Source organism: Tetrao urogallus (genome assembly GCF_951394365.1).
Source record: "Tetrao urogallus genome assembly, chromosome: 19".
Taxonomy (NCBI): domain Eukaryota; kingdom Metazoa; phylum Chordata; class Aves; order Galliformes; family Phasianidae; genus Tetrao; species Tetrao urogallus.
The window spans coordinates 5,560,896-5,588,424 of record NC_136832.1 but is presented as its reverse complement, the minus strand read 5'-3'; the positions used below and the strand labels follow the sequence as shown (position 1 = coordinate 5,588,424).

The 27,529-nt window shown below is 45.1% G+C and overlaps 1 protein-coding gene across 1 annotated transcript; it reads right to left on the bottom strand.

Moving 5' to 3' along the window:
• Positions 1-1,075: 1,075 nt before the first annotated feature.
• On the bottom strand, positions 1,076-26,672 carry NUP188 (nucleoporin 188; the record flags this gene model as incomplete). The annotated part of the gene is made up of 44 exons (XM_079544620.1): positions 26,628-26,672; positions 24,970-25,024; positions 24,296-24,369; positions 23,631-23,715; positions 22,945-23,025; positions 22,436-22,480; positions 21,846-21,938; positions 21,586-21,705; positions 20,961-21,172; positions 20,088-20,202; positions 19,385-19,585; positions 18,571-18,660; positions 17,969-18,034; positions 17,318-17,437; positions 17,043-17,169; positions 16,772-16,927; positions 16,334-16,460; positions 15,800-15,887; positions 15,636-15,712; positions 15,360-15,474; positions 14,915-15,035; positions 14,623-14,689; positions 14,059-14,187; positions 13,004-13,137; positions 12,570-12,676; positions 12,156-12,362; positions 11,357-11,526; positions 10,946-11,015; positions 10,249-10,316; positions 9,426-9,621; positions 8,864-8,941; positions 8,433-8,518; positions 7,866-8,011; positions 6,556-6,737; positions 6,016-6,216; positions 5,254-5,346; positions 4,888-5,046; positions 3,979-4,116; positions 3,717-3,791; positions 2,849-3,058; positions 2,038-2,169; positions 1,856-1,926; positions 1,413-1,542; positions 1,076-1,246 (listed from the first exon to the last, which is right to left on the bottom strand). The coding sequence occupies exons 1-44, from the start codon at positions 26,651-26,653 to the stop codon at positions 1,076-1,078; spliced, it is 5,214 nt and encodes a 1,737-aa protein (XP_079400746.1). The 5' UTR covers positions 26,654-26,672.
• Positions 26,673-27,529: the final 857 nt, after the last annotated feature.

Genomic DNA, 27,529 nt, shown 5'->3' with positions numbered 1-27,529 from the left:
TTGTTGATCAGCTTGAGAGAGACAACAGTGTGACAGAACGACACTGCAACCAACTCCAAGTCCCAGCTGGAACTCCTGCTCCAGCAGCAGTGTGGACCTGTGCACAGAGCAACCTGGCAGAAGAACCATTCTTAAAGAGTTTGGCGTAGCAATGCTTGTTTAAAACCAAGAAGCTCCCCAATGTGCCAGTAAGAGAAACAGGAGGTGTGGGGAAGCCAAAGGAATCAACCTTTGATGTAATCCCTTCGAATGGTACCTGCACTGTCACTCGCAAGCCACAACTCACCTTGCTGGTAGGCAGAATTACAGAAGCAAAGTACTTCAGCTCAACTGACACAGAACTACACAGAAGATGCGGAGCCTGGTGTTGCAGGATACAAAACCACAAACCCAGCTGCTGTCTATAAAGGTTTTAATATCAGTATAAATAGGCCACAGTTACAAAAAAATTGCAAGACTAGAGCAATGGAATTTTGACTTAAAAACCTTGAGTGAGGCCTTGCTCTTCAGAAACACGCAGCACACAGACTGGAGGGTGGAGGGGAGGCGTGAGCACACATACACCATCTTGCCTTGAACCACTCAGTACAAAAATAGTAGAAAGATGGTCTCTGAATTGCTGGCTGATCCCTAGATTGTGCCTTAACTGGACTCTGACTGGGAGGGAGGGGCAGCCCGCACCTTGTGTCAATAGCAGAGTTAATGCCCAGAGGAGAGCCTGTCCTCTCACTCCATCAGCCAGAGCTTCCCCAGCTGAGGTACAAGCTATAAAAATAAAGGTTTTGACTGTTCAGCACTTTGTACCTGGCCAGGAGGCTCTAGCAGATGGAGCAGGCAGGCTGTGCACTGGTCAATCTGAGGAGCCCCTCGCAGCTCTCCTTACATTCACTGCTCTGCAGGAGTTCAACAGGACCACGTTGCTGATGTTACAGCTTGGTATCCAACGCTGCCCAGACCAGGCCTCCCTCCCTGCCCCAGTCCTTGTTACAAGCTCTGCCAAGGGTGATGTTTTCTGTGGTGGATATGAATCGTTCTGGTGCAAGTCCTGGAAAGGGAGGCTGTGGCAGAACAGCATCTATCTCTGCACATGCCGGACGAAGGCCTGCACGAGCTGAAACAAAGGCTCCTGGCCCTCAGGCCCCAGCTTGGAGGCAGACTTCCCCTGGGGAGAGGGAAGAACCCCACTGGCAGGTGAGGAGGGACCACCACGGCGGAAATAACGAGACAAGCTGGAAAGCAGTGTACTCTGAAATTAGAAGATGTCATGTGTTAGATTCTTCCACGCACATATCCCTCTCCCTCCCAAAATGAGGCACAGATACCCAGTGCCCCCTAATGCAGGCAGACGTAGGACCTTCTCCCATAAAACACACTTCAATGAACAGTGAGAAAGAATGGTACAAGCTGCTTACCAGCTCAGAGCTCAGCTCCTGTTTCATCCGCTGCTTATCGCGGGGATGCACAGCTGGGTCTCTCAAGTACCGAACAGCCTGGGAGATGAGCAGGTAGAAACAGTTTTCCATTGTAAACATGAGCAGAGACCTGTGCAAAGAAAGGAGACAAATACCCCAGGTTTCAGATCACAAAGCCTGGGAAAAACTTCACCTAGAGTACATAGGAGGGACAACTGCTGCTGCTCAGACTGGGCTCAGGCAGTGACAACAAAAGCTAATGTCTACAAAGCAGAAATCCCCACTTGCCCTGCAGTGGAGAGCTTCTAGCAGGCAGCTGAACTCCTATCACTCAGAGTGAGAAGTTCTGAAGCTACCCTAATGCTTATAAATCCCAGTTATGACCTGAGGAGCACTGCGTTCTGCCCCTTGGCCACAACTAAATAAAAGACCTAGAAACTTACTTGAGGGTTTTGGTTCCCTCCTGCATATTCAGCCCTGCAGCCTGAGGAAAAGGTTCCTTCTTCTTATCCAACTGAAAAAAAGACAGCTATTGGACACAGCACTACAGAAGCTACTTCTCAAAATATAAGTTCTCTGAGATGACTGCAAGAGCTGTGCTTTCCCAAACACAGACGGCTCGTACCTCTCCTAGCATGTTGAGGGCCACGTTGACTGTGGCAAGGAGGGTCCCAAAGGAAGGGGCGACATCCGAATCAAAGGCTGGTGTGGTGAAACTCAAGACAAAGAGCACGTTGTACTCAGCAAGGTCCAGTGACTGTGGAGAAAAGGAAGGAGGACTGTGTGACCCCTGAGTTCATGAGCATGCTACTGTCACAGTAGCAGGAATATCGAGTCCCTGCAGCATGCTTTTTGTATGGAGAACCAAAGCCCTGAGGTCACTTCCGCAATCTGTTACGCAGCTGGAACAGCAAGGAGCACCGCACAGCTCTGCACACGGAGATTGCACTCTGTTCACAGGAGGGAGCAGAGCCTTACAACTCTCAGGCCGTGAAGCTGAGCAGCAAGCTCAAACAGTGACTGCTTCCAGACCGTTTAACTACGGGCAGCTACAGGAAGTAACTATCCAAAAGAAAGCAGCAGGACATTGCCACACTCAAGGATTAAACCCTACTTGGCTTAACTTGGAGACCAGGCCACCGGGTCACAGCTATGGGAGAACAAGAGTATCTCTTCTGAGGACACAAACCTAGCTGGCTCTGCTCCTGTAAGGCTGCACGTACGGTGCTGTGCAATCACACCACAGCTCAGCCAAGCCTTCTTCTCAGATCAGTGCCTGAGAACTGAGGGGAATTCCTGCTCTGTGCAGCAGAACAGCAGACAGATGTACAGCAGGGTCACTGTCACAAGCAGGATGGGCTGTGCTTCTCTTCATAGACCCAGAATGTCACTTGAGATGATGGAAACCTCCCTGTTCAGGGAGAAACATCTCTTACCTGATCGAGGAGTATCTGGCAGACATCGGGGGTGAAGTGGCGCAGAGCAGCAAGAGATTTGCTGAGGATTTTCAAGAGGCTGTACTGTACCATTAGCAGTGCCTTCTGCTCTGCTGCCTCTGACTCAGGGCTGGGGTGTTTGGAAGAGGTTTGGGGATTACGCTGCACTCGTGGAGTCACACTTGATGGAAGGGAGTCACCATTTTTTGTCTGCAGAGAAAAGTGTCTTGGATACATTCATGACAGTTTTGCATTAAGGATGATGCTTTCAAGGAAAACTGCTACAAGCAAAAAGGAGGAAATAAGGCACACAAACTCTGTCACCTACTAGAAGCATGAGAACTCACACAGTGCACAGCAGAAGAGGCTCTGCATTCTAGGAAAGCAGCTGTAAGGGTTCTTGGATTTCACATTCCAGAAAATCAACACAGCAAGCCTCAGCCATGCTGAAACAGCACATCAGTAGCAATGCATTATCTCTACCTCATGTTCAACAACGGATTCTCCAAGAACAAGAGCTGTATCTCTTAAACAAATTAAACCAGATTAAAGACATCAGGTCAGTAGTGTCTTAATGGCCCTAGAGAGCACTACAGCAACGCAGCTTCCTTGCTGCTCTGTAGGCAGCTCTAGAATGATAATGGCACCAATCGAGCACAGGCTGCTGTTTCTCAAGGTCTGACCTTTCACAGTCTCGACTTCTATTTGAAGACATTTTTGGTGTGGAAAGGTGCAAATCCTAGCTATTGATGATTGCTGGTAATCACCATTGGGAACAGAGCCTGCATACTGAATAACATTTGCCTTTCAGCATGAAGCATGAGCACACAAAGCTCCCCACCTTCAGCCTTTGGGTCCCCATCCTCACCTGCAGGTAGTGCTGGAGCATTTTGCGGCTGTGCAGCAGGGAGGTGCAGGCCTGACACAGGTAACACAGATTCACCTGAAATAAAGAAGATGAGGGAGAAATCTCTTCAAAGATTAAAGCCCATCCAGGCAGAAAGCGTGACGTAAAGGGAAGAGCATAAAGAGCAGTAATGAAAATAAATGTAGTGCCACTTTCTCTTACCACATCCAATTTCTTGCATTCCAACACAAGGTGTTATCTACAGCAGTATCCCAACTCCTACCTGCATGTCCCTCATAAGCTGTGGCAGGTGGAAATGCCATTCCTTTGTGAAATTTGAGAGCTGGAGAATGAAGCCAACAGTGTGATCAGCCTCCTCCAGACAAGCCAAGCTCTGTACTGTCCGTACTGCATTCAGGCACTGGAAAGCAGAGAGAAGTAAATTAGGACATCAAGAGCTAAAGCACGAAGTCCACTCTTCTCTAGAAGAAAAAAAGCAGAGATCTGCCCTTATGGGCAAACAAGGCATTCATTGGAAGTAGTTGCACAGCACACGGAGCAGAGACTCAGAGCACTTCACATTCTTAGAGGTGAATGCATTTCATAAGCTGTGCTGCTGTATGAGGAGACAGCTACTTGTCTAAGGAGCTTCTGAACAGCACCTATGTACAAACTATGTACAAACAGAACTCTTCAGCACTGACATAAACTGCCCAATGCAGCTATTTCAGTATTGTAGGACCTGAAAGCTTGCCAGCCTGAATGGTGACTGAACGCTGGCCACAGCATTTTCATTGCTAGAGCAAGGCAGAGCTGAAGTCATCTCTAAGAACAGCTCTTAGGCTCTTCTTTTCAAAGCAGAGAATCACCAAGAAAGATCCCACCAAACCCTTGATTCTGCTCCTGTGCTGAATAAGTGCATTACACACCTGCAGCAATGCTACAACCTCAAGGATGAACGGGACAAAAGATGGTGACTGCCCAGCTCCAACAACCATCCTAACAACCACCCCTGCCTGACTTCATGGCTCGCAGGCATCCTGCCCTCCCCCACTTTTGAACTGTTTCTACTATAAACCTTTCTGAGACAGCAGCTGCGTCTTTTCAATGCTTCTACAATTAGTGAGGCATTTCCACTGCTGCTGCAACGCAGAAGCCAAGTAAACCATCGCAGAGGAGCTGTGTGACACACCTGAAGAATCCTCTCTTGATGGACACCAACAAAGTCCAATGCTTCTGTCAGAAAGTTGTACCGCAGCGTCTTGAGGAGACGCTCCATCAGCGACATGGAGAGGCGATAGACGCCAGGCCAGGAGGGAGCGTCCTGAGACTTCCGAGACGAAGCCGAGGTCTGCGCAGATACAACAACAAACGACTTCTTCACACCACTGCCCAGCACACCACACACCACAAACCCTTCACATCATTTTCAAGCCTCTAGGTCCTACAGGAGATTGCTGCCCCCCGACCCAAAGGGCTCCTGTCCAGCCACAGCCTGCAAGGCAGGGCACAGCAAGCTCTCCTGGCACACGGCCACCCAAAAGGAAGCAGCACCCACCTGAATGGCTCCATTAGTGCTGAGCTGGTACACGCTCAGGAGGGGGAGGCAGACACTCTGTGTGACACCAGCCCCAGCCACTGCTGCTGCTCCCTGCAAGGCACAGAATAAACTACCATTAAAATCTGCAGGGTTCTTCCCGGTCTAAGACTGAAGAGGCTCCTTCTGCATTACCTATTTCTGTCCCTTCCACTGCCACAACCCTTTTAGAGAACCTTTGTCACACATTCTTCTGTACTGCTAAAAAATTAGCAACAAGAAAAGCAACACCGTTCTTGCAATAAAATCTAGCACAGCTGTACTGTGAATTCCATTTCCACATCACCTGGTTTGGTAAATGCCTAACCTTTGAGAAGAGCTGGCTTTGGAATGGCCTTCATTGCACTTAAAGCCCTATACTAAGCTGAATTTGTAACAGATAAGCAACGCTTTACTGCAAGTAATGGGAAACCAGTTCCAACACTTAATGCTGTTTTAAATAGGCTGGATAATCTGCATTGTAGATGAATACATTCAGTGAAAGTGCCTGTTCTAAATTACAGGCCTGCTCTGGCTGCCTCAGATCCTCCATCTGAGACATCCCATTGAAAAGAAGCAGCAGGCAAAACAGGGAGGCATAAAGACAGGCCCTACTGCTTGCCAGCTTCTAACAACCCATTTATCTACAGATCACTGTGCACTGCATCACAGACACAGCAATGAGATACACAGAGCCTATTAAACATGTATGGTTATATGCTTTCTTTTCTCTGCATCTCTCACCTGTTGTGTCCTTGCTAAGGTCAGCAGCAGATGTAATGAGGCCTCTGTGAAGTGAAGGTTTTGTTTAACTCTCAGGCTGATCTCCAAAGCAGTAAAGATGGTAGGAAGCACAGGGACTTTCCTAGTGATCTGCAGCCAGTAGTCTCCATCATCATCAACTTCACAGAGCTCTTTTGCGAGATGCAGACCCAAAACACAAACCTGGAAGGGAGAACAGGGTAAACACTTGACGTGTACACCAAGAAAGAAATCTTGAGAGCATTTCATGAGATGGCACGATGTTCAGCCCTTCTCAGAATCATATATTAAGGTGGCTGCTGTCCCTTACATTACATTCTATGCACTTTCTGGCTCTCATATAAATTGTGATAATGTTTCTTAGAACAGATCTGAAAGAGAGGCACAACAGCCAACTTTCCAGGCTGACATACATCAAAATACCATGGAGCAAGTCCCATGTGAGAACTGCCAAAGCTTCCTTTGGAGGCAGCAGGCAACAAAGGGGGTCCCCAACACACACAGATCTTTTTGGCCCTTTACCCCATCTCGCTGGTCCTTGTGTTTAACTCGGGAGGCATCATCTGTTTCCATGCTGTCCTTGTCATCTGTGGCATCCCCCAAGGTCAGGCTGTGTCGAGTCTGATCAAAGAGTGCAATGACCTCATCCTGGAGTGTTTCACACACACTCAGCACCAGCTGGGAGTACTGAGGGATCTCATTCACTACAACACACATGGAACAGATAACAGTTAGCACACCAACCCTGTATTCAGGTCTAACTGGTAATATCACTGGGATACATCCCTTGGAGTTAATGTTACTGTTTTTATTGCAGAACCCAAAAGACAGAATGTGAGGAATTGCAACAAAGTTAGATGAATAAGGCTAGAAGGATGTAATAAGTTATAAGATCACCATCTGAATCACACAAAACATAATTTTCCCAAGAAGTCATTATCAGCTGATTACATTCCAAAGCAGAAAGCAAGCACTGCTAAGGACTGACCATTCTGTAGCTGCTCCCAACAGCACTGCCCACCCATTTCTCCAGATTGCTGGCACCAGTCCATGGATGCAGTCTGCTGTCCATGAGCTGCATAAACACCACACTCTCATGAAAACCATCACAACAAATTGCACCACCTTTTACTGCCACGACTGCAAATTCAACTTCATCACCAAATGCAAACAGTAAAAAATAGCAACAACTCTCCACCTGCTTTATTTCCTGAATGACACAGGCCTGCAGGGCCAGACAGTGGGACAGGGACTGCACTCGGATCAGGTAAACTGAGACACTCCTCAACTCCACAGTGCTTTATATCTCAGTTGCACAGCACAGAGAAATACTGCCCAGATTCCATTGTATGCAGTGCTACTCCAGTGTAAGCAGTCCTGCAAAGGACTGAAGTAATAAAGTAAGTGCTGGGTTTTTTGTTTTGTTTAACAAAACACACCATCCGTGGTTTCTGTCACTTGTTATGTCAGAACTTAAGGTATCTTGGTGACACAGTACTGGGGTCCCTCCCACAGCCACTGAGCTGTCTTCAAAAACACTCAAACTCCATTTTCACTTCCATCAAACTGATCAAACACAGGGGTTCTTGCTGAGAAAAGACAAGGCAGGGAAGACATGCACACTGTGAATGATATGCCTGAGATGGACAATACACCTCAGCTCTCCTAAAGCTAGTTAAAACAAGTTTAAAAACTGGAGATGTCCCAGAAGCTAGCAACTATATTCTACATCTTGCACTACAGCTAACATCACACGCATTTTTATGGTAGCTTTAATGGTGCATTCAGCCACGGCAGCACTGCTCTTGATGTCTGTACATACAGAACCTCACCTTTCATCTCTTTCATCTGCAGCACAGTGATAAGAGCTGAGAACACTTTGGCTTTGGTTTTCTCCATCATCTGCTGATCAGCCTGTAGAACTCCCTCCAGAATCTGCGTCAAGGAGTTTATGATTTTATCCACAGAACCCAACTCGCTGACAACAAAAAGGAAGAGCTCTTCAGATTAGACAAGATCCCTCAGTAAATATACTGGCTCGACTGAGCTGTGTGCATCATTGCTTTAGGTTCTTCCAAAGAAATCTGGACAAGTCACCACCTCAGCCTCTCTGAAGACATGCACAGCACAGTGCAAATGCACAGCTTGCTATCACAAAAGCTTTTTTTTCCATACACTTTTCAGCAGAAAGCAGGAAGTCAAACCATGTATGCACTGCTATAAGATCTTCCAGCAACAAACTACAGATATTTGCCATCTCGAAAGAAAACTTCATGATAAGGCATCAGATTCCTCCCCAGATCATTAAGGGAAAATCACCAGAGCAAAACACTCAAACATACTCTCCTAAGTTTTTATATATAGCAGCGATCAGTAAATATCCACTGCACAATACCTACCTCTTCCACTTCCTCAGCAGGATGAGAAGCAGAGTACACAGCATAGAGCCCAGCTGCAGGCAAGATACCGACGTGGGAACTAGAAGCTGAGAAGAAACAGCACAAGAGTTACAGGTGTAACAGTCAATGCACTGGTGCAATGCAAGAAATGCTCAGCCCAGGCACCAACACCAAATGGTTCTGCAGCAGCTGGCAGCAACAGGGGAACCAGAGCCCTCTGCAGGCTCACCCAGTTATATCAAGAATGACACACATTGCACACAGATGTATAAGAAGCTCAAGAGAAGGACTTTGATTCAGACCAATTTCACAGGATCTAAAAGGAAAAAAAAAAAAACCTACGATGGCAAGCAGCTGCAGAAATGGAGCTCCTTACAGCACACGAGATGAGCCATTGGGAAATTCAAGAACTCAGAGGAACCTGCACTTACCAGAGCCTTGGTCCCATTTAGAACATCCAGAAACAATTGCTGATGAACTGCAGGATCAGTGAGATGCATTATATCAGCCTAAGAGCCACAAAAGCAAAGCTCAATCAAACACAACTAAATATACGCTGTTTTTCCACTTTAACATGGCCCTGCTGTTCTGTTACTTGAAGAATTCACCCAATTTTGTATCTGCTGAATAATGCAATTTTGCAGATAAGCATAAGAGCAGCTAAAGAAGTTGGCAATGGCTGATTTCCCTGCAGGGCCATTCACTTCACTAAGCAAAATCTCTTCAGGACTACAGAATTACTTTGAATTGCTATAAAAATTGTATTCCACCCCCCCACGCTCAGACAGACAAAGCATTAACTACCCTAAGCCTACACCACGCTCGTGCCAACCTGTGTTCTGACTGCATATATATAGTAACTGGAAGGAAATAAACAAGGGATTCTCACTGTGATGAAGCTAATCCCTGAGAAGTTGGCACTGCGTTATTCCAAGTGTTAACATCAGATTATCACGAGAGATAAGAGAAAAAACCCACGAGGGTGGCTCTTACATGGCTAGTGGATATAATCAGCAGCATCCTCCAGGCTGAGATGAGCATCTGATATTCTGTCATGGAGGCACAGCTACTGCCCTCTGTCTCTGCCACATAACAGGCCAATGATTTCACATATTCTGACCAATAAGCAAAGCGCTTTTTGGTGGAGAAATTCTTCAGCGTGTCTTTCAGGGACTGATCCAGGGAGCCCCTGACCAAATAAGGAGGAGAAGATATCTTCATTTATGCTCTGGTCAGAGAATACACTCCTTCTGAGACTCAGGTAGGAAAGCCAAGGGCACGGCTTGCAAGTGAAGGGTATTCCACAGATTAGACCTGTGCAGGGAATCCCACTTTTTGCATCACATTTTAAGAGAAAAGATGATCCCTGAAGAAAATCTACAATTTGTTTTGCTCTTTTTGATGGAGATTTCAGTTAATCCTGACTATCCATTGTATTAAAGGGCAGTTATGCTCAAAAACTCAAGTGTGAGGAAATGATTAAAATGTTATTCAGCAATCATTATGCACTTTGCTTATTTCACAATTAAATGAAACTAAACATGGAATATTCTGATTGCAGGATACAAGGAAATACCAGCATTCCCACCTACAGAATCAGATCACAAACACACATTTGAATTTCCTGCAGTAAGATCACACTCTATGTCAATCAATTGCATAAAGTGATCTTGCAAAGACTGCATGTCTCTGCTCCCCCCATGTTTTCACAGGATTACATGTATTTATTTCCTGAAAGCCTGTGTGGTCTATTAGAACTAACACACAAAGTTCAGACTTCAGTAGAGGGATGAAGGAGAGACTGCCAAACACTCACTTGACAACATAGTAGATCTCCAAGCAGATGATTTTCATGATTAAGGCACAGGTATCCAAGACACTGAGCTACAAAGACAAGATGAAAACAAAATCTGAGCACCTTGCTTTGCACAGTGAGTGGAACTCTAATTTAACCTCACCCACCCGCTCACAGTGACTGATAACCTGGTTTGGCAGACTTGTTTCTCCCATGATACCATAGTTATGTCATTTGACAAAGGACTGGTGATGACACGGAAGGAATACTGGATTCGAAGTGGCAGCCAAAATGAGAGAGGGCACAGGACTTTCATAACAAAGGGCAAAACACCACAGAAAGGAAGAAAGCAAAAAACCTCACTGGTTCCTCCAAACTAGGCAGCCCAAGCTGTGCCTAAAAATGAGGAGTCAGACAGCATACACAGGACAGGTGCACCACATACAGCACAACTTCCAGAGAATGTAAGCACAGATGTCAGATAACACCTATTTTGATTTCACGTGTGAAAAAGAGCAGAGAATTTCTGAAGGCAGTCCATTGCAGTATAGCCACTCTCTGCAAAGAGCGCAAGAATGTGCCTCAGCTCCTGCCTCCGTTGAAACCAGTCAGTCATACTGCTTTTTACAAAGCCAAAAGCACAAACAGCAGCCACACACACTTACAAACCTGTCTGACAAGTACAAAGCTGCCTCCGTCCTGCCCTGATGTAACTCACCTCTGATGTCTCTGAAGGTGGAGGCAGAGTTCCAAACAGTGGATTAGTCAAGTTTTCCCAAAACTTTGGCCTAGAAGATGGATACAGAAGTAGTATCAGTTACCTCCCTCATGCCTGGCAGCATTTTGTCCATTCCAAATTCCACAGAAAGTATTCTTTGGCAAATACATGATTATGCAGCCTTGCACAAAAGAAAGTAAACAACATACATTTGCTTCTGAACATGCACACATTGGCTTTCCAAATTCTTTCCCAAGAGACAGTACAGATCAAGTTCAAAACACACACACTGCACAGCCCTTACTAGGATGCACAAAATCTAGGATAAAATTGTCCCTCAACACTCCAATGAACCAAAGAAAAGGCATTATGGGATACAGAGAGCAGAACAGACCGCAGGAGAACACTCACTTTGTCCTCAGAACCAGCATGGCGCTGTCTCGGCGGTCCTGCCACAAGGCGTGCAGGAAGGCGATGGCAGCACGGTGCAGGAGGGGAGGACACCAGTACCTCTCCTGCTGTTTGGAGTCTATCAGCTCTAAGACCACTTGGAGGCAACTCCACTCCCCCAGACTGAACTCCTAAACCAAAGGAAATGAGAGGTTATGTCCCCACCATACCACTACAGACGTGTATTGCAGCAGAATGCCTTCAATGCCTCTCGAACTGAAGAGTAAATCTTGAGTACCTGATGCAGATACGTACTGTGTAAGTAACTATAAGGAATGTGTAACACAAGAGGGGAAAAGAGTTTTAGAGGTATAAAAAGTTGAGCTAAGCTAAGACTTCATAAGACCAAATGCCTTCAAAAAGGTCCCAACTCATGAAGACCTCCAACTGCAAAGCAGCAGTGAGCAGGTGTTGAGAAGAACTGATATTAACTGTTATGCAGTGCATTCCCACTGAATGGCCACTGTTTGAGTCAGGAGAGTAAGGTCACAAGGATCTTTGCTTTCATTGCTCTGACTCAGTAAAGATGTCCTTATGAAAACTGAGGACAGCTGCTTTTCAGCTGTAAGAAAAAGAAAAAGCTGAGAGCACAGCACAAGCATTCACTGCATTCAATGCAAACATGTTCTGCATTCACCTTTCCATCAGGCACACAGAGTTGCACATAAAACCTATTAGACTCTAGAGATCTGTGCCGTAAGACAGAGAGATGTTATGATAAACCAGTGGTGAATCGCCAGGCAAATGTCAGCCATTCTACCTTTGAGCCATCACTGCCATCCTTCACTTCCAAGTTCAGGAAGAGCTCGATGAGCCCAGGCTGCGTCTCCACTGCAACTGTGAGGAATTCCAGTATCATGACCTTGATCCGCATGTCCTCAATCCTGCTCTGCAGGCGGGTGAGGAAGGCGTCACGGATGGCAGCAGCATCACTACCAAGGCAGGCATAAACAGACATGGGAGCAACCTGCAAAAGGAAGGAAACATCAGAAGCCAGGACAGCCAAATTCTACAGAACATTTCTTCTTTCAGCTTTCAGTCCACACTGCCTTTGGCCGACTTGCATTAATCTCCCTGATACAAACAAGTCTGAAGAAACCGTTTTGAAAGAATTTCAGCTGTGGAATCAGGCACAAAAGGAAGAAGCAAAGCTCTTGTGTGAGCCTCATCCTACCGTAGCCAGTCGCTTGAGCAGCTGGATGGCCAGGCGTGGCAGTGCAGGGTCATGCTTGTGGTAGATGTATTTGGCCAAGACAGCAATAAGATTGTTTCCATGAGCACCTGAAGGGAACACAATCAAAATCAAAGACAAGAGCAGCTATTTCACAAATAATGCCTTCCAGAGCAGAAGGTGAGAATCAGGTAAGTCTTCCAAAAAAAATGAAGCATGAGGGATCTTGAATATCACCTAGTTCCAACCCCTCTACCACAAACAGGGTTACCACCTGCTAGAGTGCCTTAAAGGAGGGAGAATTAGCCTTCTCCTATCACTACAAAGCACATTTTGGACATTTCAATAATTGACATACTGTCTGTAACAAGACACACACTGACTAAGTAATAAAAGAACCACAGCTTCCCAGGCTGTCCCCGTGGAGGAATACATACCATGCTGAGTAAGTGCCTGTTCCAGTGGAGATACCACACTAGAGGGGGGTTTCAATCGTATGACATTATTGGTGACTGAGAATGCCAGCTTCACAGTTTGTATCAGCAGCTGGCCTTGGCTTTGTGACTCATCACTGTATTTCAAAAAAGAAAGCAAAGTAAGTAACTGTGTTGACAGCTGACATTCAGTATCTGCACGACATTCAAAGATGAAATTCTGCACTCCGGCACTCAGAGGTTATAACACATTTTTGCTCTGACTGTCACATCACCACCCAGCAGCTGCTGAAACACAAACCCCCACACAGCCACAAAATATATTGTCTACTCAGCCCTGAATTCTCAGCATCAAACAAGAAAGGAAAACAGTCTGACAGCCTATTGTCACTTATCTCCCCCTCTTTAGGAGAAAGATGTTAAATGCATTAAGACAGAGGGAGAAACATTTGCAAGAGGCAATCTTAAAGAAATTATAAAGGCACCCATGATAGGTGACAAGACTCTCAATCCAGTGTTTTCCCAAGGCTTTCCTTACGAGATAAACAGTCTGGAGAGACATGAAAGTCAAAAAGGATTTTCACATAGGTATTGCTTTCTCCACAACAAGTCTGGATTCCCTTCCAGATGTTCTCAAAGAAAGGAATGGCAGACCTTCTCAAAAACAACCTCCTGACAAGTTTGGCTGGCTATGTGTCAAGGAAGGTTCTAACTTTGGCTTATAATCCTCTTGCTTCTAGTTCACTCTATTCAGTCTTAGAAATTAAATTCAAGTGAATACATTATTTTAAAAAAGTAACTGCTAGCAAACTTAAAGTAATGGAGCAGCCACCAAGACATCACACGTCATTAACACTAAGCAAAGAAGAAAACTAAAGAATAGCATGGAGAGTGTACAGCAAAAATTACATATGGGTCTGTAACAAAGAAGGCTTGTTCCTCTAGAATTTACAAGGCAGGCTGCCACAGATCCCCAAATAATTGCACTTATGTCAAAGCTACATTTCAAATATTACCACTGTTTTTCTCCTCAGCTACTGAGATGAAGCACGACTCACCTACTAGACTGGGAGGCCATGACCATGTCAATAGTGTCCACACCAATCCCCATGATGTTAATGACAGCTTGCCCTGCTTCAGTGTTGGCCAGACTGAAGATGCACAAGGACTGAAGGCTGGGGACATTGCTGTGGGACAGAAACACCACATTCAGAACACCACCATTAAGATCTCTCTTAGTACTTCCCCCCACCACTTACTAACAACCACAATAACGTTTGCATTTCTGTATGTCCAGTAGCCCTCACTTCACCCTATCTTCTACTTCCTTTAGAGTAGATATATCAAATAGGAAAGCAGGTGGCAGTCTGCCCTATGGAACACATATGCTGTTTTCCCCTTCTTCATCAGATGTTCTAAAAACCAACATGCTTTGCTTTGTCTCTAATCTTTCTCTACCCTTCCTATTCACTGTAATGCAGAAATGCACTGAAACCAGCACTATGTAAGCAGGCCAGTAAAATCCAGGTAACTTTCATTCAAAAACTGAAACAAAAAGACAGCAACAGAGTCCTGCTACACTGTAAACCAGCCTATCCCAGACCTGACATCACCCATCTCACCTGCTGTGAGGATCCATTTCAGGGCATAAATTCAGTATTGCATGAATCAATTGTAGGATGAGGCATCCTGAAACACAGACAAAATGGACTGCTCAGTTTTCAGGAAGACGTGTTACCCAGTCCCTAATATTTTCAACCAAATCTCAGCATCTAGCAATTTCAGTGGATGCACAAAGCAAATCCTAAATGTCTGCCAGAAAAGATCTGATTAAAAAAATGGGGAAAATATGCATCCCCCCCAAGACAGGTGATCCTTTTCGGTCTCACCTGTCTACCCTCTCGATGTCCTTACCAATTTTCTCTCTCACTCCATGAGAGTTGTAACGCCATTTGTGGTAATTTGGTAACATCTCCTTCAGGACAAACACAATGCAGGGCACAAGCCCTTGGCTCTGGGTGCTACCAAGCTGTCCCTAGAAGAAACAGAAATGTTATTTTTCCCCTTCTGGTTTAAAGGGGATTAAATCTTTCATAGGAAGATCAGCCACGTGTCTTTAAACGTGAGAAAACCACTGACACAGACTTACAAACAATTTCTATTCTCTTGTAGCTCAGATCAGAGCAGTCTTTTTGAAAGAACCAGAGAAAGCACAAAACAACAGCACATAAGGAGTGCCAACCAATGACTGATTACCCAGACACACTGCACAGAGGATGTCAGGCACTGCTGTATTTCACTTTCTCACTGTATCAGTCTACAGCCGACTTCACATAATGGCCACTCCAGAAGCACTCACCCGGACCAGAGTTGTGATGAGGTTCAGGAAGGAGATGGTAACGCTGTACTCGCCTTGAGGCTGCTCTATGCTCATCAGCAGGTTTCCATAGCCCCCAGCATTCATTCCGTCTGCACTGTGAAACAAGCAAGGGGATTCACTGCACAAATAGTACAACTTCGACATGAGTGAGAAATGCCAGATGCACAGATTGCATAAAGCTTAGATTTCAAACAGGCAGAAAGGTCTTATGACAAATTATGAACAATTCAGGCAGGAAACAAAAACAACCAATACCTAATCATGCGATTCATACTGGACACTGGATTGGCAACGAATGGTAAGAAGCCTGTATGGTGAAGGTCAGTCCAAACCTGCATGAGAACAAGTAGAGGTATTATCTCTCACTCACATTTGTGTATTACTAGTTGTCAAACTTAGAAAACCAAGAAGGTCCTCACCTTGGCTGGCATCCGTGCAGCCAGTACTGTCAAACAATTGACACAAGAAGCAATAACGTCCATAGGGGGAGAGATTACAGTTGTCAGCCTGGGAAAGACAAATACACATAGAATGCACTGCCATCTGTGATCTAGTCTATATGCTGTTGTTTTGATCCAAAGCATCAAACCCACGCTCCAGCACAGACACCAGAGTCTGCACTGTCAGTCTAGCTTTGCCAACTCTTTCTCTCCCTTGAATCAGATCAATTTACTGCACGAGGCAAGGCTCATCAGACAACAGGCTGTCACAGTGAACAGTGATTATCCATCAGATGACTGGAGGGAGAGTTAACACGTGCAAAAACATCCAAGAAAGAAGTGAAGGAATCATGGCTCTGCTGCATCAAAGCATTCTGTAGCCAGAACAGTCCTTACCGAATGTCAGCCTTGGGGAGTTCAACCACTGAGATGCACTTCTTTCAAATCTTTGAGCTCATTACGTCTTGTCAGGTATCCCTGCTGTTAGTGACTCCATGCAGGTCAGTGACTCACCTCTGCAGCAGCATGTAGATTCGTGACGTGATTGGCAGAAGGCAATCTGCTATGGATACATCTGTGCTGATGACTTTGTGAACCAGATCAATGATTGGCTTGACCCTCTGGCAATGCTGAATCACATCTAGGTAAAGAAAACTAACATTAGAATGCAAAAATCACACATCAGCAGCTATCAAGCTTAAAACAATGCACGTTCATCTTCCAGAATATCCCCAGGCTCATTTCATTGTATGCTCTCAGCCTATTGCAGTGAATTACCATAACTGAAACCCCAAACCAAAACCAACAACAATAACAAAAACAAATGGGTTTTTGGGTAAGAATTCCAAGCTCTTTCAGAAGTACTGAGAGCTGCTCAATCCTATCATTAACTTAAAGTTGATAACAACAATCAATTACTTTATTCTGTCTTATACTCCCTGCCTCTCTCACCTGCTGTGGATACAACATGGAGCAGCATTTCAATCTCACAGGTAAACAGTGTCCAGCTGCTGTAGGAATACTCCCATCGTACTAAATAAGCTCGATCATCCAGCATCACTTGGCCCACTGTTCCCTGAGGTATCCGCAAATTTGTCTGACCTAGTCCTAAAGAGTGAAGAAGCAAGTAAATCCATGAATCTCTCCACAAGTTAGAAGCCAGGTGAAGAATTAAATTCCACAAAGCACTTGAAGAAGAAAAGATGAAATGCAGTTTCCTTACCCAGAGGATAGAGGAGCTTTGGAGCCTGCCTTCGCCATAAGGTGCCATCTTCATGAGAGATCACATCAGGAGGTTTATGCTTGTAGAGTTCTATGTAGAAAGACATTTTATCCAGGAAACTGTACACCTGCAAGAAAGAGAGCTTAAAAAACACAGCCAAAGTGACAGATCCTCCTAAAAATTAATCAACCAGGTCATTACCGTGCATTACCACAGAGCATGCTACCCCTATCTTGAAATAAACAATCTCCCAAACACCAAGAGAGATCTTGTACCTTTTTTGCAGTAGATTTTTCTGACACAAGAGCCTGGAGCAGCTGAAGGAGAGGAGTAAGAAGGTGGGGGAACATCCCACATACACTGTCCAGGATAATACCCAGACCTGCAGTTGGTTCCTGGTGATGGAAACAGAACAAATGTCTTACTGCTAAAAAGAAATGCTAAAATAGCCTCAGTACAGCATAAGGATGTAGCTCCTTTTCAAGTCGTACATTGGAGACATCAATCATGCACAGAAGTATCACTCCAGTCCTTGCACAGACTAAAGCATGAGGCAGTGTGCAAGTATAAGGCAGGAAGTAAGACTGCTGCATTACACATCATCCTAATTCCGTAACAACAAAAAAATAAGCATGATGCTTTTATCAGCAGTTAGTTCAGTCCTTGCAATCCCAGCCCTGTTTGAAACTATCACCTATATTAAAACTTGTTCCAGTATCCTTCAAGAGTAAAGCCAAGGATGGACCTAAAAGGCAGGAAAGGGCAAACATAAATATAAGGTAGATAGAAATGAACACTGGCTCCTCAGGGCCTCCTAGCAACTAGCTAACTAAACATGATCAGCCTGTTCCTTTCCTAAAAGGGAATCCTTGTATCAGGTTTTGGTTATAGGCAAGGTAGGTCAAAGAAATTGCCAGCACACTCACTGTCTTCCAGAAGAGCTGAGGAATGCTGGAAGCTGACAGAACTTCACATGCTGTATCAATTATATCCTTCAGAGGACATGAGGAAAAACAAAATGAAACGTTACTTTACTCAGAGAGTTCTCACCAGAACCAAATTTTGGCACATTCCTAAAATTTAAGTTTCCATGCTTACCAGCTAAGATGGAACTACTCTTTCTAGACAAAAGAGAAGGAAACACCCCCCACAAAGCCAATCTGAAGCCATGCTTCTTACCAAGGAATGGCCTGGCCAGGAAAAACACATCCAGTACATTTACAAAGGACTATATGATGTCCCATCAAACTTAAAAACTGAAAATGTACTACTTCCATTGCTTTGGAAATAAAACATTGACAAATAGTTTCAAATCCATAGGACTTCAAGTTCAAGACACTCTGCACTGCACTGTTATTCAGCCAGTCTGCAGAGGTGCTTACTAAATGTGCATAGTGTAAACCACACTTTTAAATCACAGATTTTGCTGTTTCAAATGCAAGATTACAACTTAACAGAAGTAATTAGTATCAGTTATGACAGGTTATTTCAAATTAGCTAACAGATGCAATGAGTGTTGGATGCTTACTTGCTGATTGCCCAATGTGTGCAATTCCAGCGATGTCAGGACAAAGGAAAGAAGCTCATAAATGCACATACAAGCTGTGCTGAATGTACACTGCAAAGAAAGAATACATAAGGGCATTACAGGAGAGATTATGAGCTATAGAACATAGTGCAACAGCACACAGTCTCCTTTACAAACTGCACACCTCTGAGTAACTGCCTCTGCCACATATCCTTGTACAATAAGCAGTCCTCAGTTAAACCACACACAACATGAAAGGTTGCACTGAAGTGAGAAACCACTCACTACTACTACTACTATCATGAGAAATGCCTTCAAAACATCAAAAAAGAACCATTCAGTGTTCAGAGAAATCAGATCCCTCATCAGTTTCTGCCCAGCAGTGTGATTGCTCTCACACACTGCACTGCTTAACGGAACCTTATCTGGAGAACAGTGCAGAATTAACTCAGCTAGCAGTCAGATCTACAACAGCAAGTATACCCATGGAGGCAAATCAACTAATGTGATTAGATGCAGTCTGTTCTGATCAAATGAGGTACAACACTCCTACTCACAGAAGGTTTTTTGTTTGTTTTTGTTCACTTATGGCTTTTTTCATTCTTTAGGCATAAAAATCTGTTTAGCACCAGTTTGATTTCTGCTTCTCACAGAAAGAACGTGAGATGATAAAACATGCTTTATTACATGCTATGGTTCAAATCAGCTTTAGCTTGCAATCACTTTGATTCAAAGTCATCCACTTCCCACACATCTTTACATCATCAGTAGTTAAAAGCCTTCAAGAGCTTACATATCATACTAAGAAACTCACATTCTTGCCTCCACTGCTAAGTGATTTCAGAAGCTTTGTCAGGTACTGGAACACGTTGAGCTGGATAGCAGTGCTGCCCATTCTCCTGATAACACTGGCTGACTCCTCAGGGTTGATGGTATGACGGAGCAGAGCCCAAGCCAAAAGCACTGGAGCGTGATGTGGGACATCCCCTAAGTGCAGCAGCTGATTGTCCATCTCCTGCACAGAGACAAGAGCAACACTGAGATCCCACAGAAGCAGAAAATACTCAGTAAGCATTTTGCTGATGGCACCTTTCTGCTAACACTCATTGTTCTATTGCAGTTACTTCAAACATCCAATGGATCAAACCGTGCATTTGCAGTCCTGCTCTGGTTTTGTGCATCTTTTACTGACTTTGTGTTCTTCTAACTTCAGAAGATCTCTGTCCTAAAGCCCTGACACTGAATGAAACAGAACATTTTTAAAGCTCACACTGCCTATCTCTTTGCACACACCTTTCTTTAAAGAAAAGCCCAAGATAATCCAGCAAGTAAGTGAAAGAAGAATTAATTTCCTTCTTATCTGTCCCATCACGTACCGTGGATGATAGCTCTTATATTTGGTTAGCAAACACAGGTCAGAACCTTTTATACGTAATCTTTTAGCAGCACTGCTTGGATAACCAGAGGAAGATTTACACTGTGAGGCTGAATGTGGGGTTACCCTGCCTGCACTTTACCTGGTGGATATGTGCATTATTGGCTAACTTGTGCTCCTCTGTCCTACCATCCAACGCTCGTTCATGGAGGGTGTCGATTTCCATGCCTTCCACCACAATAAGAGCACTAAGGTAGCTGTAAGCAGGAAAGAAGAAAAACAAAATCAAGTAGGTGAGACACTTTATTTCAGAATTCAGTTGGTTTCTAATTTAAAAGAATGATAAACAATGAGAACAACATTCGGTTTGCGTTGGTTCAGCTGCTCTTTGAAGAAATACAAAATCATGTAAATCAGCAGCAGGTAATCCAAATTTTGTCTTGAAATGCTAAGCATAGAACGGATTAAAATCTTCAAAACTACCACTGAACAAACAAACAAAAGTCACTGAAATTTGAAGATAGCTTTTCTACCTTTTTAACTCTATGCCACCCACCAAGACTCAGCCCTTCAGGATGCTAAGCTATGTCCCACACAGCAAAACAAAGACATTGTGGCCACTTGTGTAAGCAGACCCACAGCCTGTACTGAGGCCATTCAGTTCACAGTACAGAGCTGTGAAGATGCAGTTTCACTTTACAACTAGTCCATCTAAGAATAAATGGCACTGTGTCTTCATTGCTATTCCTCCTACAAAGTTAAAGCTGGCATCTGGATGCCCCACTGCTTTGCAATCACATCTTCATTTTGCCACAAACGTCCAGTGGAATCAGATAAGACTTTCCGCCTTCATCACAATTAGTTCAGCTTGATTTTCAGAGAGGTGATTTTAAAGCGGTGATTTTGAGAGAGAAAAGAAAGAAAAATAAGCACTTTCTTTTTTTCTTTTTTTTTTTTTAACTGAGAAAAACAACTGCACTGTTCTGTACTCACTTGACAAATACACGTTACTTACCCAATATGATCCACCAGGTGATCCATGCTCTCGTCTATCAAATGCCTGTTGGTTTGTCTAGTGCCAAATCCCTGCTCCTTGAACAACTTTGCAAATACCAGAAGGTCATCAGGTACCATTTCAAAGTACGCATGGTAGAGGAAGATGACTTCCAGGAGCATGGACTGCTCACGGAGGCATTGCACAAACCAGCGGGAAACCTGACGTTCTGTCTGCACAAGGAAAAGACCCACCGTCATGCATCAGAGCTCAGAGATCAGACAAAGCAATCAGAAACCAAGAGGGGCTGAGCTATTTCAAAGTCTGCATGAATAACATGAAAAGCCACTGCAAGTACAGTACTGACACAGAGAGACTATGAAGGGCCACACGAATTGACCTGTTGGCTGAGTGTTATCAACAGGCTTCTTACAAGGAAGAATGTGTTTCAAACAGCTTGCTTTGGTTCTGAGCAAAAGTGTGCTCAACTAAAAACAATGGTTAGGTTTCTTGGACTAAGAGAGCCATCATTTTAGGCTACATGTCTGCATACAGACATTTCAACATGCTGTACATAAGGAAAGACTTTCTAAGTTAGATGGATACACTTGGTAAGTTTTATAGAAGAGCACAGTCAAAAAAATACCATGAGATTTCCATGTGTTTCCCAGGTGGGAGCTTCTGCTTTGTACAGTTCTTCAAACTGCTTACGGTAATTAGGAACAAGCTCCTTTTCCAACTTCTCGACACACTGGAAGTACTGTGCCTTCAACAAGCAAAGAAATACAGAAATGAACTCCCACACGCATTCTTGTGTGGTTTTTGCAACCACAAGTGGACAATTAATACACAACTTACATATTTAGCTTATTTCAATGATATCCAGGAAAAGGTTCCTGTACTCACTGCATAAGGGTGTCTCTCATCCTGAAAATAAGTGAGCAGATGGAGGACACAGCGCAGAATGCAGATCCTCTCTTCGTAGTAATAGTCAGCAAGCTGTGAACACATAACATTACCAGCATCACTTGGGTACTGTGTTCAAGTCCCATTCACTTTCCTCTTCCAGTGCCTACAGCACCAGAACATACAGCGCTCAAACACTACTATGGATGGAATTTCAACTTAGCAGTTTTAAGTTATCTAAAAAATTATTAAAAAAACCACTAAAATTTAATTAATCTAACAGAATTCAATAAAACGTGTTGTTGGGACATGTCTATAATTATGCTATTCAATAAAACTTGGAAAAGAAAGGCAAAAACGAGATGCAGCCTCATTTTTAATCTTTTAGCCATCTCTGCCAGGCGTGATGATCAACGTCCATTTCAGAGCTGTCCCTTCAGACAGAAACATATAAACCCACAGGCTTCAGAAAATGTGGAAGCTGAACTCCCTGACATTAATCCTGAAATCTCCACCATACAAGGCTTTGTGAATACAAAATGTTAGTTCCCAGATCTTTTCACTAGAAAACATAAATGGAAATGACTAACCTTCAACATCAGAGCCTGACTCTGCCTTTCATCCTGAAGAACTGTCTGTAAGCAAAACATAGCAAAATAATTACCTACTGCAGAAATACCTACCCACAAACATCATCAAAAACAAACAAACAAACAACCCACAACTGAATGAGAAATTTTTTCTTTCCATTTCTTTTGAAAAGACAGTTTCCAAAACTACAAAACACTTATTTGTAAATGTTTGCTCTTCATCTCCACCCACTCTCATTCACACATCTGCAGGTTTCCTGTATTCCTGAGACACAGATGAGCCAAATCCTTGCAGACAGATTCAAGCAGGAAGAGGACCAGAAAGTTAGACCTGAATTTCTGCTGTCACGTTTTTATACAGTGGTACTTGGCCACTGCAGGTTTAGTGAATGCAAACTACAGTCTTTTCCAATTCAGAATGTGGGGTTGCACATGACCGTGTTCATCAACAGATTACTGGTATTGCGGACAGATGTACAGTAAGCAGGAAATAAATGGGAGCTAAGGACCTTCAGGGAGTCCCTTGTTCCTCTGTAATCCTCCTGAAGATAACACTGCAACAACTGCACGCTCTGCTCTTCATCCAGACCCTGAAGAAAAAAAGAGAGATGCTCTGAAACAAACAAAAGATTGAAGATAAATATTCTCTCCAAATATTTCAGGTAGAATTTCTCTTCAGAATAAATAATAATAGAAAATTCTTGCTTTTCAGGATGATGCTTGTTTCAGTCAGCACTTCCATTGAAAGCAAAATACACAAGCTTTGATGTAACTTAGGTGCAGCCAGTTCAAACCTCAGCAAAGGAGCACCACAGTCACTTAAACAAAGGTACTGCCACAGGTCACCTAACTCTCACTCCCACAGGGGAATCACAAGGAACATAACCTTGCAGGTAAACAGCATTTGGGGCAGGTACTTTAAGGGACGTTGGTTTTTAGCTGAGCAGCTTCAGACGTCTTGACAGAGCCCCAGATCAAAGAGGATTGCTTCCAAAAAAATGGAGGGGATGAAAACCAGGAAAAACAAACCACCTCATGCAGTCACTAATAACTGCAGGGAATTCCGATGTAGGGCCTCTATGGGTGTTTGTAACCTCCTTTAGATTACTTTGAACTGAAAGAAACTTAACTTTGCCTCTCCTCAACACCAAGAAAAAGGATAAAAAAAAATAATCAGAAAAGCACCTTCACTCACCAAAAACTTGCTGACCCTCAGACCCAACTCTTTTAGTAGAGCAGCTACATCTTTGTCAGCTTTTACCTTCTCTGCTGAAGTTGTACTACAGAAAAAAAAACAGCCATTAAAAACACAGCAACTCCAAGGAATGAACTCAAGAGGCTTAATTTCCAAGTTCTCAATTTTATCAGTTCAAGCTGAATGCTTGTTTGCTCTCAGTGGCCTTTCAATATGTCACACAGCAACAACCAGCAGTTTTGTTACCAGATAATAATATTGTTCACTACTTTATTAGCATGATAAATACAGGCTACATTCATTCCATCCTTTCCAGTGAAGGAATCCAGTTATCTCTGACATGACCAAGTGCCAAGAGGAGCCACTTGATTGCAGAGTGCAAACTTGCACTTGGGCACCACAGCTGAGCAGAGGTAAAGAAGGGTTAAGAGCTTTCAATGTTGGTAATGACAGCAGAAGCTACTGTTTCTTTCTGGCTTGTATTTTATGCCCTAGAAAGCAGTCTGGATTAAGCACTGCCCATTGGTGCTCCTTTCCAAAAATCTCAAGTCATGCAAGAGAATAAAGATCTATTTTTAGAAAACCAGAAATATTCAACATGCTCCTCTACTTACTGTTAGATTCCATTGCAGAGGTTAATTTCTATTATCAGACAATTACTGTACCTTGGAGGTTTGTAGTACGAAAGCCCTTCTAACAATCTCTGCCAGTGCTTGTTCAGTTCTGATGCAATCTGTGCCTAAAAAGCGAACCAAGTATTACTGAACAAATTCCTCAACATCTCCAGTCCAGCAGCAGATTTGTTTAAGTGAAGCAAAGAAATTCCACCATCACAGAGATTGGAACAATGAGGCAAACAACAGCATTACGATTCAGACTGATTCAAGGTGAGTATTGTATGAGAAAGGTATTATATGAGAAAGCCTGCTGCCTTGCCTAGTATTAGGAAAGGAGAGGAATGAGGAGGTGCTGGTCTGGGTTCTGATACGTTTGCATTTCCATCCTCTGGGCACACTCCTGGATGCAGGGGCTCCATCCCAGAAAATCCCAGAAGCAGGCTGCACCACTCACATACACCCTGTATCAGTGCAAGCAGCACTTCTGTCCACTCCTGACAGGAGCTACCTTTTCATATACTCTCTTCCAGGCAGAAGCTGATGAAGCAACTATAAGCAAAGAATGGAAGAACAAACAAGTAGTGGAGAAAGAGCAACAAAAATCACACCAAGGAAAAGAAAAATGCAACAAAACTAGTATTCAAACAGATGTACAAAGGATGTATTTGGCCACGGAGTCCATTAAGTGAGAGGGAAACAGGCTCATCAAGATATGGACTTACTGGTTCTCTTAATGCTGATCTGCCCAGGAGAATTGTCCACAATTCTCTGCTGCTCCTGTAAACAAAGGGAAAATGTGGAGACTGTTTAAATAACAAACACCATTTCAGGCTTCTATTTAACGTGCACCATTTCAAACTTGCAATTATTATTTTAGAGCAGATCATATTGCAACACAAAGAAAAATAATTTAAAGGAGCAGAGGGGTATTTTATTGGGTTTCACATGATGCTGCCCTCCAAACAAATTCCTCTTTAACAGTTTCTACCTTCACTGAAAGAGGAATTCAAAACTAGGTGAAGAGAAGAAACACAACACCTTTCCTAAGGGGAAATTTCACTAGCCTCAGCTATTCAGAACGTGCACCTGAGCTGCTTGTTTCCTCCTGCTTCCTGGGAAGTTTGTAGAAAAGCCAACCTGTGCTGGAAAGTGCTACAGACCAACACTTCACCCTGGCAAACACACTTACAAAGATGAGCCTCCCTACAACAGCTCTGCAGAAGCACACGTGCCAAAAAGAGCAAAGCTCAGCAAACTTTAAAACCAATGATTTGTCAGCAACATAACACAAATCAGGAGTGAAAATGTCACAACTCCCCATGCAAAGTTTAAAAAATAACAACCCATAACGCAATAACTTCAGACTGGCATCATCAAAATAAGCCGCTAAAGAAGCAGGAGTCACCTGTAACACCCGACACGTGGTGCCATCCAAGTGGCTTATGGAAGCTGCTATTTCCAATACATCTATCAACCAGTTTCTACCTTCAAACTCCTCAGCAGGAGCAGCTCGCTGCGTGGGAGCCGCACAGCCCTGCTGACTGCGCAGGTGGAGCCTCTGCAGCCCAACGGGTGCCGAAACGACACCGAATTTTACCAAGAAAAGAACGGCTCTGCAGTGCAAGAGCCAACCTCGCACTTCGTTCCACCCTAACCTCTTTAATTAGACTGCGGGAGAGCGATGGAAGGCAAGCTCCCTCGGCGCGGCCGTAGGACACAGAGCTGCTCTCGGTCCCGCTGGGGTTGTGAGCTTTGCTTTAATACAATTTAGACACCCAGGGCCAAACGGAATCTGAAAGCGACAGAATAAACGACCAAAAGGGAACGAAAGCAGCGATCCGAAGGAGCTCGTCCCAAAAAAGGGCTTCCTTCCTGCAGCCCTCACGCGGCTGCCGGTTCCCTTCGGTCTGCGAAGGGCTCTCCGAGGAACGAGGCCGAGACGCCGCACTTCCACAGGGATCGCCGCCGCCCTGCGGGCACGGAAAGCCCGGGGCGCGGTTGGAGCCCGCCGAGCGCAGCTCCGCCCGCCGAGGCGGCCGACAAGGGGATTTCCTCGGCAAACCGCGCGTTCTCCCTACGAACCGAGGCGCCCGGCAGACCGGCGGCATCCCGCAGGAGTCGCACGGAGCGCCTCAAGGCCCCGCAGCCGAAGGACGGGACGGGGCGGGGCGGGGCCAGGCCGAGGGGCGGGGTCAGAGCGGCGCGGGCCCCGCGGCCGTTAACTCTCCCCTGTCCGCCCCCCCCTCCTCCCCAGCTCCTCCTCTCCGCCGCTCTCCTTCTCTCCCTCCCCCCGCGGCGGGACTGCGCGCACAACGAGGGATGGCGCCCCCCGCTCCCGCTCTCCGTTCCCGCCGCAGCAACCGCCGCCGCGTCCCCGCACCTCGCGCACAGCCCGCCCGCCGCCATCTTCGCTGCCCCTCTCACGTGACCCTCGAAGCCGAGCGCGGCGCCCCGCCGGCATCACGTGGTGCGGCCGCTCCGCCTCCGCTCCCCCCTCCTCCCCGTTTCGCTGGGTCATGTGACGGGCGGCAGCGCCAAGATGGCGGCGTCCTGCCAGGTAGGTGAGCGCCGCGGGGACCGGGCGGCAGCGGGAAGGGCGCGGCCCGTTGGAGAGCCTTGGACAGCGCCTCCTGTCAGGGCCTAGCGGGGTCTGGGGGACGGCGGAGGGCGGCGAGCGGCGAGGAAGGTTCCCAGCCCAGAGCAGCCGGGCCCCTGCCGCCCCGTCCAAAGCCCCGTCCAAAGCCCCGATGAGCGCTGGGGCATCCACAGCTCCCAGGGCCTCGCCGCCCTCATTATTAATGGTTTCTTCGAAATCTGCCGTGCTTTAGTTTAAAGCCATTAGCCGATTGCCCAGCAGTACACACTGCGCTGAGGAGCCTTTCCCCTCTGTCCTGCCCCTTAGGCACCAGCAGGGTTATCTGTCAGGGACCAGAAAGTAACGCAGAAGTGAAATACCTTGTGTTGCAAATCTGAACGTCAGCAGATTTTGAAAGCTGGAACAGAAGATCTGCATCGCAGGTGGTGAAATTGCTCCATGTCCTGTAGCCCAGCTGGCAGCTTGCTACAGTGAAGCCATCTGGGAATAGTTGTGGCTTGTTTGCTTCATGTTTCAAGTCGAAGACGAAATTTAAAGTATTTCTGTTGCAGTATCTGAATACCCACATACTGAGCAGTTGGCTTCTGCCAGCTCAGCTTGGATTCTCAAGTGGGGATAACGGTTTTGGCTGATCCCTTCTTATCTCTGATTAATAGCTGGCATATAACATCAGTCTAATTTGAGCT